This window comes from Lagenorhynchus albirostris, chromosome 17, assembly GCF_949774975.1.
Source record: "Lagenorhynchus albirostris chromosome 17, mLagAlb1.1, whole genome shotgun sequence".
NCBI classification, from domain to species: Eukaryota; Metazoa; Chordata; class Mammalia; order Artiodactyla; family Delphinidae; genus Lagenorhynchus; species Lagenorhynchus albirostris.
The window spans coordinates 79,723,615-79,740,956 of NC_083111.1; the positions used below are offsets into that span (position 1 = coordinate 79,723,615).

Genomic DNA, 17,342 nt, shown 5'->3' on the forward strand with positions numbered 1-17,342 from the left:
CGTGCCACGGCCTGGAATGTGCCAACTCACCTTCGCTCACTGACCCCCTACTTATTACTCTTTGCGACCAGGAGGCCCAGGGCCACGTCCTCCACACAGCTTCCCCATCCCCCGCCCCCTTTCTGTGCCCGGGAGTTGCCTCCTGTTCTGTTCCTGTTGTCCGCATGCTCCCCTTTGACAGAGCGGGCAGTGACCTGTACTCTGACTGCCCTTCCTACTCTTCCTCTCCAGACCATGAATCACAACCTTGACCCCAGGCCCCGTGAGCACCAGGCACAGCCTCGGCGCCAGCGTGCTACATGACCTCCCTCCAGGCCTTCCCTGACCAGGGGCCCTTCGATCGCTGGCATGAGGGCACCGGCATGCCCACACGGACCCTACGTGCACACGGCTCCACCTGAAGCAGAAGCCTAGGCTGCTCCCGCACTGCCCCCCCACCCCCCGGCACCTGGCAGGTAGGTGCTCAGTAAGCGCTGGATGGAAGAACAACAGGCACAGAGCTCCTTGGGAAAAACGACTGCAGCTGACATTTCATTGTTTCTAAAATACAATGATCTGAAACACAAGGAAATCCAGACTTCCCAACGCAAACAAAACAGCCCTGCACGACAGGTTTTCAATCACCTCAGTCAAAATTCAGGAGACTTGGACAAACTCCTGCCCGTTTATGGGTCCCCCCGGCATGCTGCCTGTGCTTTGGGGGGCACTGCGAGGGTCCCCCGGCCTGGGTGGGCGGTCACGTCAGGGCTCCCGGGCACGGACACACATGTGTGTCTGGAACTCTCGTCCACTGAGAGAGCGGGCAGTCTGCCACCTCCCAGCCTGGGCCATGTGTCACCCTTCAGGCTTCCTTAGTCTCTCGTCAGCAGGAAATCCAGTTTTCAGTCAGATATTCTGTAAGGCCCATCCAGGTTTCTTTCACATTTAAAAAATGGGGGTAAAATATACATCACGTAAAAGTGACCACTCTCACCACCTGTGGGCGCTGGGTTCAGTGATAGGGACATCCCCACCATCCCCCCAGGACTGAAACTCTGACCCGTTCACTCACTCCCCGTGCCCCTCCCCCAGGGCCCACATTCTACGCGCGGGGCCTCATGGGAGTGGGATCACACAGCCTTTGCCCTTTTGCGTCTGTACTCTTTCACTTAGACTGAAAGTCTTTCAAGGCCCATCCTCCAGCCCTGTGGGCGGCACCTGCCCCCTCGCTAGATGGCACTCGGGGGGCAGGGGGACGACGAGGACTGAGCCCAGCGCTCTCTCCACAGGGAAGGACCGACTGCCAGACAATCGTCCCCCAAGTCCCAACGGGAGTAGCCTGAGCACCGTCTCCCAACAGCAGGGGACCCTGGGGAGCAGAGCAGACCTGCCCCTACCCTCGGGCCTGCAGACGGGCAACCCAGTATAAGCCTCAGGGTGAGCCAAGCGCCACGCAGGGCGGGCAGGTCCAGGGGAAACCCATCCCCAGAGGGCCTTCTGATAGCATTCTCCAGGACTGGACAGCATCAGTTTCCAGCGATGTGAGAAGAACTATTGGATAAGAAGCACAACAAAGAAACCCTCCACCACCTGAAGGAGGATGGCCAAGCCTGGTCCGGTTTTCGCTGAAAATGAAAACTGGAAGCATCAACGCAGAATCCAAACTCAAAGACTCTGAGCTATTCTCAGCCCAGGACCGAACCCCCACACAGGGGAGGTTCCCACGCACTGAACAGCGGTGGCACGGAGGACGGGCCCAGAACCAGACGCCTCAGGACCCCCTGCCCGCTGTGACAGCGAGGGTCCTCACATGTCCCAGGCATGGGCCGGCGGCCTGAAAGCCTCTGGAGGCCTGTGGGCATCGCCTCGGCTTGGGCAACGAAAGCAAACACAGTTACAAGCTGGGTGCTGTGTCCTTCCCCTGGGTTCTGGTCCCCAGAACCACCACTCGCGCCTGGACCACTTGCCCATTTCCCGGGCCTTCTGGTACGAGGCCTCCAGACTCCTTGAGTTGTCCCTCTTTCAGGCGACATGGTGGCCTGATTCTCTGAAAATAGCCCGTAAGTGACGCAGCTTCGTGAAATCAAGGAGTGCCAGGTGTGTATATATATAGCTGATTCACTTGGTTATAAAGCAGAAACTAACACACCATTGTAAAGCAATTATACTCCAATAAAGATGTAAAAAAAAAAAAAAAAACGAGGAGTGCCAGGTGAACCAGCAAGGTATGCCTCAGGAATTCTGTGGCACAAAGGAAACCGAGGGCAGTGAGGTGCTAGACCTCCTTTCACAAAACAGAAAGCCCAGCCGAGAGGGCCACCTGCAGAAGGCCCCTGGGCCCATGAGACATGAGGGGATTCCCAGGAAGGCAGCGGGCACATCTGAGCCGCAGAAGCGCTGCAGAGTGTAAAGCACACCTGCTGTAAGGTCCACGCTAGATGCGTCGTGCAAAAGGTTAACTCGCAGCAGGTCACCTGTGGGCAACATCGTGCTCACTCAAGGACGCCACAGGGGACATGCGTTTGCACTTGGGATACAGCATATGAACCTGCATTGCTCAATTCTCACCAAAGACTTGTGTTCCCGGGCGCTGCCCTGTGGATTTTGAACGCTAGCCTGAGTCAACAGCACAAGAAGGCACTGGGCGGGCCCGGCTGTAACCTCCAGCTCAGGGTGGGGTGAGGGGGCAGGGGCCTGGATTACAGAAGGGTGTTGATGCGGCGGGTGATTCAGTGGGGCTGCCCCCGGGTCACGTTCCCACTCTGCTGCAGCGGCGCTGGCCTCGCTGTCAGTTTCCCTCAGCAATCCGGGGGGGGAGTGGAGGAAAATGACTATAGCAGTTAAGGCACTTAAACTTCGAATGTTTTCTTTAAGGCGTGCTTTTAAAGGGTAGGTTTTTCCCACAGGAAGAAGAGGTGAGGTTCAAGTTGGGACAAATCATATCCTAGGAATCCTGATTCACATTAAGCTAGGACAGAAAGTGGAAAAGTGTTTCAAGAAGAAAACTAGACATATACAAAATGAACAAAGTTTCACCCCTCCTGAACGAGACAGACAAGACTAAACCTAACCTTCCGCGTAAATAACCCTGCAAACCACTTGGTCATTCCCAGGCCATCACGGCGCCCCCGACCATCATCAGGCAGGTTTCGAGAAGTCGCGTCTCGCCGTCAACTGAGAGACCACAGGACATTCCTCTATGACTCTCCTCTTCCCTCCAGGACTCTTCCTGAACCAAGAAGGAAACAACGGGCGGGGGTCTGCTTCCCAAGGGAAAAGGCTGTCTGGGAACAGACTGGGTCAGCCCAGGAGGGCGCCTGCCCCTCAGCGAGGTCTGCTCAGGGCTCTGGGCAGGCTGTTCCCAGACTCTCAGAGGGGACCCCACGCTCCCACTTGATCCCAACTCTGAGGCCAGATTCATCAGCTGCACCTGAGGGCACACACACATTAATATGCACACATGCATACATTATACCCGTGCACACACGCGCACACATTATACCCACGCACACACGCGCACACACACGGCATGCAAATGACGGGCACCTACCTCCAGTGCCAGCATGCAGCAGGAGCTGGTGAGCAGGAGCTCCTGGGCAGCCCCTCCCTTGCCCTCAGACCACAGGCCCTGCAGGAAGCAGGCACGGGTGCTGCTATGCCTGCTGGGGCCTCTGGGCCCCCAGCCCCCAGCATGCCACACCTTCACCCTCTTCCTCGCCTCGGGTTTGTGGGTCTTACCAGAACCCCCTCGACACTAACAAAACAGCAGTTTTTATAGGTGCCCCCTGACCTCCTTTATCTGACGCTTTGAGCCTGAACCCTAAGAACATATTTTTACAGGCCCCTCCTAAAGCTGCAGTGCTTGACGAACGGTGGGAATCCAGTGTGTTAACAGACCTGGCCTGTCAGGAAGCGGGAGAGATGACGGTGATGCTGAAGGCACCTGAGGGCAGCCCCGAGGTCAGCGGGAAGCCTCCTGCGAGGGCGGAGCCAAGGCGCCCCGCCCCTCCCCAGGGCTGCCACACAGCTTCGGCCTGGAGAGAAAGCCACGGGCTTTCTGCTCTGACCTGGACCTGGGCTCTCTACCTGCCCTGGATGCTCTGCTGCTGCTGGGGGCTTGTCGCGTGTGTCACACGTGTGGGAACCTCCTGATGAAGGCGCACGAAACCGGCTGCCTGCAGGGGCAGCACCAGGTGCTGCAGGGCAGGAGGGGCGGCAGTCTCACTACGTGACCGCTGAACTTGGTGAAAATGCTGTATATTCAAGAAAGCAGAACTGAAGTTGTTTTGTTTTTTGGGGGTTTTCTTGCGGTACGCGGGCCTCTCACTGTTGTGGCCTCTCCCGTTGCAGAGCACAGGCTCCGGACGCGCAGGCTCAGCGGCCATGGCTCACGGGCCCAGCCGCTCCACGGCATGTGGGATCTTCCCGGACCGGGGCACGAACCCGTGTCCCCTGCATCGGCAGGCGGACTCTCAACCACTGCGCCACCAGGGAAGCCCAGAACTGAAGTTTTTAAAGGCACCCTCCCCTGCGAGGGACGACGTAGAACCATGGTGGCTGCACTGGGCCTGCTCCGTTTTCTTCCCGAGCTCACGGGACGGCAGTCATGGGACTGCTGGCCTGCAGTGTCTCCCACGAGAGGTGGGCGTTCCTCCTATGCTGTGCCGACCAGAGGTCTCGGCCAATAGGACCAGGGAGGGAGGGCTGTCCTGGCGTCACACCCACCTCCTCCTCTGCTGTCACAGGGGCCTTCTGTCCTCCACAGCCCAGCAACGCAGCATCGCCTTCTAGCACTGAGGGATAGCACTGCTGCTGGTCCAGAGGCTCCGGCACAAGAGGTGCTCACTTGGAATCAGGGGCCCTCAATGCAGGTCCCAAACTGGCCGGACAAAAGCCTTGCTGTGGACGAGGCCAAGAGTGCTGCGGTGTCCTTGGTGGCGGGGCACACACTTCACGCCAGGGGCCAGCAATCACAAACGGTTTACAGTGTTCCAATTTAAACTGCACTTACGGGCCTCCCTGGTGGCACAGTGGTTAGAATCCGCCTGACAATGCAGGGGACACGGGTTCGAGCCCTGGTCCGGGAAGCTCCCACATGCCGTGGAGCAACTAAGCCCATGAGCCACAACCACTGAGCCTGTACTCTAGAGCCCGCATGCCACAACTACTGGGCCCACGTGCCACAACTACTGAAGCCTGCACACCTAGAGCCCATGCTCCGCCACAAGAGAAGCCACCACACTGCACCGTGTCAGGAACCAGGAATAGATATTGGTTTGGCAAAAGAACCATCTCATGAGAATGAAGTTACCTGGTTTGTCACCTGTGGAGCTCCCTGGGTGGTGGGTGCCCCAGGTAACAAGCTGCTCGGCCCAGTTTAGGTTTTCTGACCTGTCGTCAGTGGGGTTGCTCCTGCCCTGGCCCCCCGGAACCGCTGGGAAGAGAAATGACCTGGCCTCCTCCAAGGGCGTGTGCAGAGCCCGGGCGTGTAGCTGAGGCTGGCTCCCCGGTACCTACCCCACCACCACGGTCTGAGCTCACAGACGGACCACGGAAGTTAACTCTAACCTAAATACGGATTTCAGCTGTCATCCTCAACGCCAGGCGATGGAAACCTGGGAAGAGATGGTGGGGTTTCAAAGCAGCCGCCATGAGACGGACTCCTGAAGCACCCACACACGCCCAGCACGGCCGCCGACCTTCGGAAGGAGCCGTTTCGATTCCAGCGACACACTCAATTATGAAAAGAATTATTCCAACCAAATAGAAAATACAGATTCTAACAAAGCCACTACCCTTCAGTATGCCACAAAATTACCAAGTGAATCCCAGACGACTTGAGATGGGCGGCCACGGGCTGGGACGCCCGCCACTGGTTAGAACCACGCAGGGGGGATGTGGCAGGACCTTCCCAGAAGCAGGGGCAGGGAACCTGCTGGCGGGTGAGGCGCACCCTGGCGCCCTCCTGATGGGGCCCAGCACCCAAAGCTGTCAGGATCTCCATGGTATCAGAACCAAGACCACGTGGGGCTCTGTTCCCTCCCGATTAGGGCGTGTGCTTCGCCTCCCGGAGGAGGACTCAGAATTCAGTGTCTCCCCCGTGAAGTGGAGCCAGCAGGGGGCGGATGAGCTCCCCACCTCGGTGCCCGCTGGGGACAACAGAAGCACATGGGAACCAGTCACGATTCCTGGGGCCTGCACACTCCGTGTATCCTCCGAGCACCACCTTGCGGCGACCACTCCCCGCCCCATCCATCCTCCCTCCGGGCCGCTGTGGGGTGGAGGGCACCCCATCTCCCAGCCTGTGACTCCCCTGGTCCTCAACACAGCGGACTTGAAATGCAGATGGAGGGAGGGGCCAGGCCGAGGGCTGGGGATTTAAGCTGAAACCACCGACTTCCCTCAGCTCTGCTCACCGCGCAGCCCACCTGCTCTATTCGCAGATGGCCGTGAGACCACAAACCAGAAAGGTCTGCAACACAGTGAAACCTACAGCTTCCACTGCCAGGATGCTGAAGCTGAAACACGGGCCAGACACTTCAAGGTTTAAACACCCGACTTCCCCCTGGTGGGCTCCCCCGAGGCAGGTGGGAGGCAGGTGGACCAGCCCTCCCAGCCTCTGCTTCCTCACGTGGGATGGTGACTAACGCTGTCTCCATAGTATTTACGTGTGTCCTCATCTGAGTGGTTGCGCATCTCTAACGGAGACTGGCCACATCCGCTTAAAGGGCAAACACACGCAATTGGAACGAGAGGTAATGCATATTAGCTCCGTTTGGGGTGGGCACTGACCCTAGTGTTCCCTAGTTCCCCACAGGCCTTCTGTGTCCTACACGCCAGCAGGTCCACAGAGGCCTCATGTGCCCGGGTCGGGGCAGGCCGTCCGGGACCGAGGAAACCAGGAGTCCGGCCTTTGACGAGGCCACGTGGACACGTCTGGCATCTAAGGCGCGTCACTCGTTCTTTCCTTCCACACACACACACACACACACACACACACACACACACACACACACACACACACACACACACACACACACACACACACACGGTGAGCCTCCCCTGGGCACGGGCCACTAGGTGAGCCCGTCTGAATCTGCCCTTAAAGGGGGCGGGGCGGGGCCCTGCAGGAACAGTGACGGGACGACGGCGCTGCGGGCGCTGCTCGGAGCCTCCCCGGGGGCAGAGGACACGCACACACTGACCACAAGAGCCTGGCCCGGGGACGGGCTGCGCGTCATCACATCTAAACCGCCACTCACCGCAGAAGCGACGTGCAAGACAGGATCATCCCTCGGACAGAACTAGACGCCCAAGGGCGTCATATCTGATAAAGGACTCTTTAATAAAGAACTCTCACAACTCATTAAGAAGACAGACAACCTGACTGAAATGTCAGCAAAAGACGTGAACACGCACTTCACCTAAGATACACGAATGCCCACTAAGCACACGGAAAGCTGCTGAGAGTCAGTATTCATTAGGGAAACACAAATGCCGTGAAGGATGTGGAGGCTGGAGGGAACGGTCTTCTCTTATAAAGTAACCCTGGCACTTACCGTGCGGCCAGACGCCCACTCCGAGGTCTCTGCTCATGAGAGATGAAACACAGGTCCACACAGAGCCTTGCAGGTAATGTCAGAGCAGCTTTATTTAAAACAGCTCCCAAATGGAAACAATCCACCTGTCCATCAGCTGGTGAATGAATAGAGCAAAGGGGGGGTGGGTCCACTCAGTGGGCTAGTAGTCAGTGCAGCAGGACGGATGGCTCAACCACAAAAGCACTGCAGAAACCAGGCCACGGACTTGTGATGCTGTTTACACGAACTTCAGAAAGGGCCAAACTATGTATGACAGAGGCGGGCGGGTGGTGACGGGGGTCAAGGTGGACTGACGTGAGGGGCCACTAGGGAGGCTCCTGGGACAATGAAAATATTCCTGGTCTTAACTGTGGTGTTGGTTCCAACTGCAGACATGTGTCTATCAAGGGGATCAAACTGTCCACGCTGAGTGGGAGAATACTGTTTCAGCTTTAATAATTATTAATATACAAAATCCAGTAATAAACACCACACCTCTGGGTGTGACAGACAACTTTAAGAAGCTCTGACTCAGATCAGAAAACTCTGAATACTATGTTGCCCCTAAGAGTATAATGAAAGTACAACCCTGAGAAATACACTGGCCATCTGTCGTCTGTTTGCAGTCTAAGCCCATCTAGGAACAACTCTCATTAAGCAGCATTCCTTTAACCTGGGCAAACAGCCTCTGTCCAGAGTCCTGCTCTGCCCATGACCATGACCTATGCAGTGTTCAGGGTCAGTGACAAGGGTCACCTTCATCTCCTTTGGGTCAGTCTGTCACGGCCACCTGTGAGGACAATCCTCCCTCTTTCCATCACCATTTCTGGATGTTCATGTGGAACCAACGTACCTGCGACTTTCAAAAGCTACATTTAATGTCTAGCCTACGTATCATATAGTAAAACACATAATACGTATTACCCCGGAATACCTAAAATAGATACAAGTCTCATGTAATACACGAAATACTCAAAACCAAACAATGAAATGTAAGTTGTGTGGAAATTGAGACTCACAGCCTGTAAAGTGTGAAAGTTCCAAGGAGCTGTGCTGGTTCCAGGGTTTTGAGCCACAATACACATGACTTATCACCAAGGAAATGTGGAAGTAAGAGCTCCCAAATCTCTACCAATCTTACCAACTTATTTCTCAGTAATCAGAGGTTCTGAATTCTGTACTTGTCACCATAACCACGGTGAGACGATCTAGAAGTTAAATAATGGTGCCTGACTCTGACCCCATGAGCTTAGCCACACTGCTCTCCTTAAGGCCTCAACCCACGAACCCACATCGCTGCACATCAAAGGGACAAAATAAATGCTTGGTAAGATCAACTGCCACCGGATGTACCCCACCCTGAGGTCTGGCCACAAAGGTGGTCTCCAAGCCTCTCGCCTCCCTGCCACTCTGGAGCCGCCCACCCTGAGAGGTCTCCCCAGCCCGCCCGGGAGGGGGTGCCGCAACCTCTGGGGGCCGGCATCTCACCCCAGCTCTTCTCCTCTCAGCAAAGGCGGGTCACTCCCCCACCTCCAGCACGAGGACTAAGCCGCACGGGGACAGACATGGCGCCCTATCCACCCCCAGTGGCCTGGCACATGTGGGCACCCGAGGAAGGTGAGCAGGGTAAATGAGAGGTGATCAACACACGGATGAAAGAACAAAGAGTGACCCACGTGGTGCACACTCCACCACCCCCAGCTCTCCAGAAAAGGTTCTTAACTCATCCGGGCCACTTTCTCAGGCCTCTTTTTTTTTTTTTTTTTTTTTTTTGCGGTACGCGGGCCTCTCACTGCTGTGGCCTCTCCCATTGCGGAGCACAGGCTCCGGACGTGCCGGCCCAGCGGCCATGGCCCACGGGCCCAGCCGCTCCGAGGCATGTGGGATCCTCCTGGACCGGGGCACGAACCCGCGTCCCCTGCATCGGCAGGCGGACTCCCAACCACTGCGCCACCAGGGAAGCCCAGGCCTCTTATTTTTAAAGATGAAAAATAAAACACCGGCGATGCCAAAGGGAAAACATGTTGAAACACAGCAACCTAAACACTAAGAGTGACGAGCCTGCTCCTTTATTAACGTGCCTGACAAGACAGGTACGGCACCTGCTGTGCTGTGAAATGCCCAAGTGCATCTGCCTGCAGAGCGCCCTGACGCCAGGGGGCCTGTTCATAACTGAACGGGCCGCATGCTTCTCTAATTGATATGCACCACGCTGGGCCTTAGCCTGTGCTCTCTGAACAAGAAACATTTTACCACGTTCAGAGAAACTTTCCTGTAACAGCCAAAATAAATAGATTGTTTAAATATTTTACTAGACACATGTGGAATTCTAGAATGAAACATGCTTCTAAATAGTTTGGCCCCTTATCCAGTTGGAAAATTACAGATTTTAAAACTTTCTTAGACAACGGGGAAAATTAAATACCCTGGCCACATTTTTAGGGCCTAAGGCACCCCCAGTGGTAATTTGGAAGGGATGCCAGCGTTTTCATATACCAGGCTTAGTAATGCTAACCTGAGTGTTACCTCTGAGAATTTCTGGAAATATCCATCATTCAGCCACCTAAAGTCCACAGTAAACTCAGATTTAAGTCGATAATAACAACAATATGATGAAAGTAAAACAAAACAAACAAACACACACAGCATTCTTTGGTGTCTTCTTCAGCCAGGCCCTATTCTGAGCGCGGGCATGTCTCCTGCCCAACAACCCGGGCTGGTCTGCGACTGACCTCACTTTACGAACGAGTGAGGGGCAGCGGGGTTCAAGGGCTTACCCAGCTGGTGGCCGCGTCTGGAGGCGCCTCAGGGGAGGTGGGCACGCGCTGGGCCAGAGCTTGGGAACGCCACACACGCCCGAACGCCCAGCCACCAGCTGGCTGGGACCTCTGACTCCACGAGAGCATCCGAGGACCTCCCCCCCACCCCACCCCACCCCCGCCAGGGGACACGGGGAAAGCCCATCGGAGGAGGCTGAAGGGAGAGGAGGCCGGGGACAGCCGTCAGCCAGCGTGCGGTGCTCCGTGTGCGTGCCGACAACCACGGGCGTGTAAGGCCCGGGGCCAGGACCCCGTGGAAGCCCAGGCGGCACTTACCGATCTGCAGCAGGATCGGCGTGACCAGCGCCGTCTCCATGGCGTAACAGAACTCCCTGCCAAACATCACAGCCCCGTGCATCACCCACAGGCGCACGGGGATGCGGTCTATGGACCCCTCGCTGACGGTCTCGTCGTGCGTCTCCGCCTCCGCGCTCCCCGGCTTCTGCAGGTCCGGCAGGGGCACCGGCAACTCCTGAACTCGCAGAGATTCCGAGTCGGCATTCTGCGGGGCCATTTTCATTACCACCAAAAATATATATATATATATATATATTTACTCTACCTATATAAATAATTCTATCATATATCTTTAAGGATAAATTAAGACGTCTTCTCTTTCTGCTTCAGTGTGTTCCTCCAGCAAGTAATAATACTTATATTCCTCTTTGTACAAACAGGTATCTCGAAACTTCTCACAATCGGATGAGACACGCAGCAGAATAGAACGATTTTTGGTTGGATTCAACATATGGCTTGCTGGTTTACTGTGAATTAGAGTTAAAAATCCATAAATGCCATTCAGTTAATACCAGTTTCATCATCATTACTGAAGAAGTGCTGAAGCTCCTTTCCTTGCTACAGAGAGGTGGGCAGGTGACACACAGAGGTAGGCCGCCGTCGCTCCCCATCGAGGGACTGGTTGATCTGCAAGAGAGGAAAAGCCCTGCCCGGTCAGACGGGGCCTCAGGGCCTCCCACCCCGGGATCCGGGCGCCCTGCTCGAGGGGCTGGTCCTCAGCCTCTCGGAGACCATGGGCCTCCGTTCACTGGTCCTTACCCTAGGTCATCTGCGGAGAAAACAAAACCCAGTTTTTAGAAGAACAACATTTTCCTGCATGGAATCAATCGTGGGGGGAGGATAGAGACGGGACAACGAAGGGAGAAAGGGAGACAGAAAGAGAGCTCCTTGGCAGTGACAGCCCGCTGGGTGCGGGGACCCCGCCCAGGGAAGGGGCACATGGGAGGCTCAGAGTCCACCCTGAGGCGCTGGATTCCTTTTGTGGGCCGTCTACAGCCGTGGTCCTTGACCTGTTTGTTATGAAGCCCTTTGCTAATGAAATGAAAGAGTGCCTCTCCGGGAAAAAACATACACGCAACGCGTGCCGAACACTGAACACCACGTTGAGGGGCCTGAGGACCCCCACCCGCACAGGACATTCCACGGGGCCCTGGAACCCGTCCCTCAATCCTGTTTCCACCATCCCGGTACCTATGACCCAGCTTTGTGCCGCTGTCTCTACCTGGATGAACACACCACTACCAAGTGTGGATTGATTGCCGAGAACCTAACTAGAAACGTCCCCTTAGAAAGGTTTTAGGAAAGCAACCGTCTGCCCTGTGCAAGGCCAGAGCACGGATGCAGTAACACCCTTGCTCTTCTGCACACGGCCTTCCGACACGGCTTCCGTTCAACCCGAGGTGAAATCACAGAAAATGTGATGTTACGTTAAGGTAGGTCGGTAGCTGAGGGCTTACTGAAAATTTTCAACCATCGTTTTAAATAAAAATACTTCTGGTTAATATTCACTTAACCCAAGATGATCTTAACTCCTTCTCCCCTTCTCCCCAGAAAGGACCAGAAATCAAGGGGTGGCCTACGCCGGGTGCCCTCCTCAGGGAGCCCTGGAAGTGATGGCGGGCCCCCAGCCCCAGCCCGACTGCTGGCACCGCTGAGCTGCTGCCCTGGGGCTCCGGAACCCCAGCTTCACTACTCCCCCACGCTGGGGTCTCCTCATGCTCTCTTTCCTTCAGCCCAAACTTCCCAGGGCATCACAGGTCCAAGTGATCCTACCTACAAATTTGCTTCTTAGGCCTCAAGTTTAATGACAATTCCAAACTGCAGCCTTCACACCTGAGATTTCTATCACGTTTATAAATGTCCTCTCTACTGTATAATCAGTATCCGGATTAAAACCAGCATTTCCGGGCTTCTCCGGTGGCGCAGTGGTTAAGAATCCACCTGCCGATGCAGGGGACACGGGTTCGAGCCCTGGTCCGGGAAGATCCCACATGCCGCGGAGCAACTAAGCCCGTGCACCACAACCACTGAGCCTGCGCTCTAGAGCCCGTGAGGCACAACTACTGAGCCCATGTGCCACAACTACTTAAGCCCGTGTGCCTAGAGCCCGTGCTCTGCAACAAGAGAAGCCACAACAATGAGAAGCCCACGCACCGCAATGAAGAGTAGCCCCCGCTCACCGCAACTAGAGAAAAGCCAGTGTGCAGCAACAAAGACCTAAAACAGCCAAAAATAAATAAATAAATGCATGAATGAATGAATGAATTTATTTGAGGGGAAAAAAGTATTTCCAAACTGGCGCCCTGCTACAATCTTTTTACAAAACATTACCATGAAACTCTCTCACATATACAATGTAAACAAAACAGTATGAAAACAAAACACCCAGCATGAACACCTTCCAACACCCTACGGTTCTCATCCCACCCCTGCCCTTCGAGTGATTCCCATCCTGAGACAAAAATCTCGGGACCTTCCCTTGAGCCAACGTGTCACTCTTACACCAGAACAGGATCAGTGATTTTAAATGCCTTTTTCCACTAGGTAAGGGGTCATTTTCATGTGAAGACAGAACATCCAGACGTGTCTTGAACACTGACTGACCAGCCGAACGACTGTGACTGGTTTTCTCAGAAATGCTAAGGACTCAATTATAATCATCAAACCCTTCAGTTCTGTCCCATCACCCCTTGTACCACTGTGTATCTATCCTGAGACTCAGGCCCGAAATACAGCAAACTCCGCTAGGAGTCGTTTCAGCAACGGCTAAAAAGTAGGCAATAAAGCTGTGTAACGGCGCACTCGAATTATTTTAAGGCCGTGGGTCTCACCCGGGGCCAACCCGCACCCTTGGGGACCCCGCCCTGGGTGATGCCTGGAGATGTTTTTGGTCGTCACGACTAGGGGGAGGGGTTGCTACTGAGGCTCAGAGTGGAGGTCAGGGATGGGCTCAGCGCCCTGCAGCAGCCAGGATGCCTCCACAGCATCCTGCAGAGCATGGTTGTTCCCTAAGGTTATTATTAGACAGGAAAAAGGCTCTCCTAAAAACGCTGAAACCTTATCACACTCTGAATCAATCAGCTAGCCCAGAAGCTGCAAACTCAACTTCACTTTGAGTTGAAGTGAACTCACTTCCCTTTGTTTTCCTAAAACAGCCTCTGCTCAAAGCAGAACAGGAAGCGCAGGTGAGCTCAAGGCACTGGCTCCCCGAGGAGGGGTGGCGTCTAGGGTCAGGTTTATAAGCAGGAAGAGGTGCAACCTGTTCCCTCCCCGTCGATCACCTAGGCCACAGGTGGTGGCATTTCCTGGTATTTATTTGCAAAGAGAAGGTGGGTAAGAGCCAGCGAGGGGCTGCAGAGGAAGCACAGCCAGCTGCCTGGCCTCCATCATGTTCAGGCTCTGGGTTCCAACCCCAGGCCTACGGCTGCACGTGCTGAAGGGCCTGCGGAATCGGCTAAAGATGGCTAAGCAAGAGGTCTTGAACTTACTGGGAAAGCCAAGGAGGTAGAGACCGAACCCTTGGGGAGCAAAGGGCCCTGCGTCCTTAGGAAAGCCGCACGCCAACAGACCACCAGGTCAGTGCAAGCGTGTCCCCTCTACGATGCAAAGCAAGTCACCACACCCGAGTCCCTCCTGTTTGGGGTTCCCACTAAATTTCTAAGAATGGTCCAACAGTGGCCTCTGGAAAGAACGTGAGGGAGAGGGAGGGAGCCCCTGGCTGGACGCCTCCACTCGCAGGACTTCTCCAGGGTAGGGTGACCGTCTCCCTCACAGCCAGGGGCGGGCACAGCCGCTTAACCTGTCAGCGGAGTCTGCTTCACACTCGGCGTGCTGCTGGCCAGCCTGGTGGCCCAGGGACTGTGCACTTCCAGACGTACCCATGGGTCCCACTTTAGCCCCGGCCACGAGCACCGTCTTCTCAAAAGGGGAGCCTGCCCAGGGCTGGGGCGGGGCTGTGACCTGTTGGGGGGCTCGTCCAGCATCCAGATCCTGCCCTGACGCTGTTTCTGGCGGGGGAGGGGGGCAGAGGGAAGAACTCAGCCTGCAGGGCAGGAGGGCCCTCCACCCTCGCTGTGTCCCATTTTCCCAATGGCCGTGAGGTTGTCTCGACATGATTTATTTACAAGTCCACTCCCAGCACTTGGAGATTTCTCCCTTATCATCTCACACTGACTCCGTCTGCACTGGGTCTATATGTCTCGGTTCATCCCCGGTTCTCTCCGTCCCGCGAGCCCGTCTGCCCGCACCCAGCAAGGCACTATGCAAGGACAGAGCCGCCAGCAGGTCCTGAGGTCTGGGGAGCCACTTCCCTCTGTAGCTTCTCTTCCCAGAGCTCTCCTTTTCACTCCTGCCTTTTTATTTGCAAGAGCTTCATGAGTGTGTGACCTTTAAGAGCTTGACTAGCTCGGGGGGCGGAGGGGGGCTGTTGGTATTTTCAGTGAGATTCCACTGATTTTATAAACTAGCCGAGGGAGAACTGCCATCCTTAGGGCAGTTTCTCCATGTACCCCAGTCCACCCCAGTGCCCTTCGGGAGGATGTCAAAAGATCCTTCTACAGTTTTGCACATTTCTTGTTAAGTTTCTTCCTAATTATTTTATCTTTTTTGTGGCCACTGTAGACGGGATTCTCTCTTCCTTTGTATTTTCCAACTGGTCGGTTTGCATACGTGAAGGGGAGGAGTGCTTGTTCATTTCCTCAGTTATAATTTATACTCGGTGAAAAGGTACCATTCAATCAGTTTTGACTAGTTTATGTGGAGACACAGAACATTTCCAATGCCCTGGAAAGTCCATGTGAGTCCCTTCCCATCAAGTGAATGCTAGCGATTTTTATACTTTAATTTGATAACCTAGTTCTTTAACTGAGTGAAAATGGAGGAAAGGGAGACTATAACCAATTAACAGCAAATCTAACCATTACCAACATGCATCTAGTCCCCCGCTTACCTGAATGGAGAATTGGACTCGCCCCCCACCCCCACCCCCGGCCCAGTCTGAACTAAGCACAGCACCTGCTCGGGGCGTGGGACAGGGACCCAGGGGGCATGCAGGCACCTTTCCTGGGCTCTGAAAGCCTTCCCTTTATAGCTTCCCACCCTTACTCTGCCTTGAGGGCCCCAAGACAGATGGCCCCACTGAGGACATCAGTGCTCTGCTCTGCCAGAAAAGGGAAGGAGGGCAGCTTTGAGAAGAAGAAAAGGAAGGCGTGAGTGGAGTAAGGACGCCTGCGCTCAGGGTGTCACCACGCCCAGGGGACCGAAGGGACACACAAAACCAGATTCGCTGCTCATGACATGGTGCCGTGAAGCAATCTTACAGCAGGCAAACTGTTTTCTTTAAGGAAGCTATTTCATACAAAGGCTGGTGTTGTTAACTATATAATACCTAAAGCCATGAAAATGCTCTCTTCTGAAGCACCTAATGTAAAAACACATGCCCAAGCTAAATGACAACAGCCTGAAGCAATGCAAGGATTAGCTGCTGCTTCCCGAAAGCACTGGCAGCTGCGTGTTCCTAAGGGCCTCCTCTCGAGCTGCTGAAAAGTGTGGAGAAGTTTGCATTGTGACCTGTTCCGGCGTCTGCTCTTCAAAGAAACCAGACGACCTCCGAAGACAGGTTTCACCCTGGAGCCTGCCGCAGGGCCTGCCGGGCTGTCACTGAAAACGATTTGGTTATGATTCGCAGGTGCACTGAGACAAGTGAAACTACAACTGTTCCAATCAACAACTTCCCCTACTGTCCTGCTTCTAATTTAAGGGTAACTCGTGCCAAAGCACGTGACTTCCTACCATTTGCTGTGTCACGTCATCAGAAAGTTAACTGCAGAATAATTTTTTTTTTTTTTTTTTTTTTTTTGCGGTACGTGGGCCTCTCACTGCTGTGGCCTCTCCCGTTGCGGAGCACAGGCTCCGGACGCGCAGGCTCAGCGGCCATGGCTCACGGGCCCAGCCGCTCCGTGGCATGTGGGATCTTCCCGGACCGGGGCACGAACGCGTGTCCCCTGCATCAGCGGCGGACCCTCAACCACTGCGCCACCAGGGAAGTCCCCAGACTAATTTTTGACAGGCAATCCCAGCTTCAGTTACAGTGAAGAGGCTACATGACAATCACAATACTCTGTGTGAATGCGGTAACGAAGGTCAGTGACCCACACGTGCTGGAAAATGGACGAAGGGGGGTTAACGCATGTTTGTTCCCTTCACGGGCCCGCACGTGCAGGCGTGCGTGCAGCCTTCCAGGCACGGGAGACGGGCGGCGCAGGCTGCGCGGTGCCTGGTGGCTTTGTGCACGCACCATTTAATAAAGCAGGCATCTCTACCCTCGGAAAATCCACTACAACTGCTAGTATCTTCATAAGACATCGCCAACTATTAGCCTCAGCTGAGCCCATCTGACTTTCCTAACTTTCTGCAGCACACAACACTAATCTAGGTCGACACAGAAGCCGGGGAAACCGGACCAACGACACCTGCATACCACACAGAAGACCAGCTTTTGGACCAAGAGCTAAAAAGGTATAACATCAAATCAAGCAAGGTCAAAGTACCCTTGATAAGAAAGAAAAAACATTCTGGTAAATTTGTTTATAAAGTTATTTCCTCTCGGGACTTCCCTGGTGGTCCGGTGGTTAAGAATCTGCCTACCAAGGCAGGGGACGTGGGTTCG

The 17,342-nt window shown here is 54.8% G+C and overlaps 1 protein-coding gene across 2 annotated transcripts in view; it reads right to left on the minus strand.

The window, feature by feature from the left end:
• The window catches only part of SLC45A4 (solute carrier family 45 member 4), a 73,444-nt gene that overhangs the window by 21,838 nt on the left and 34,264 nt on the right, over positions 1–17,342 (minus strand). For both annotated transcript variants that reach the window (XM_060128493.1, XM_060128492.1), the window contains exon 2: positions 10,655–11,302. In XM_060128493.1, coding sequence (XP_059984476.1) covers positions 10,655–10,898 — 244 coding nt within the window. In that variant the 5' untranslated portion in view covers positions 10,899–11,302. The remainder of the gene's footprint in view (positions 1–10,654; positions 11,303–17,342) is intronic.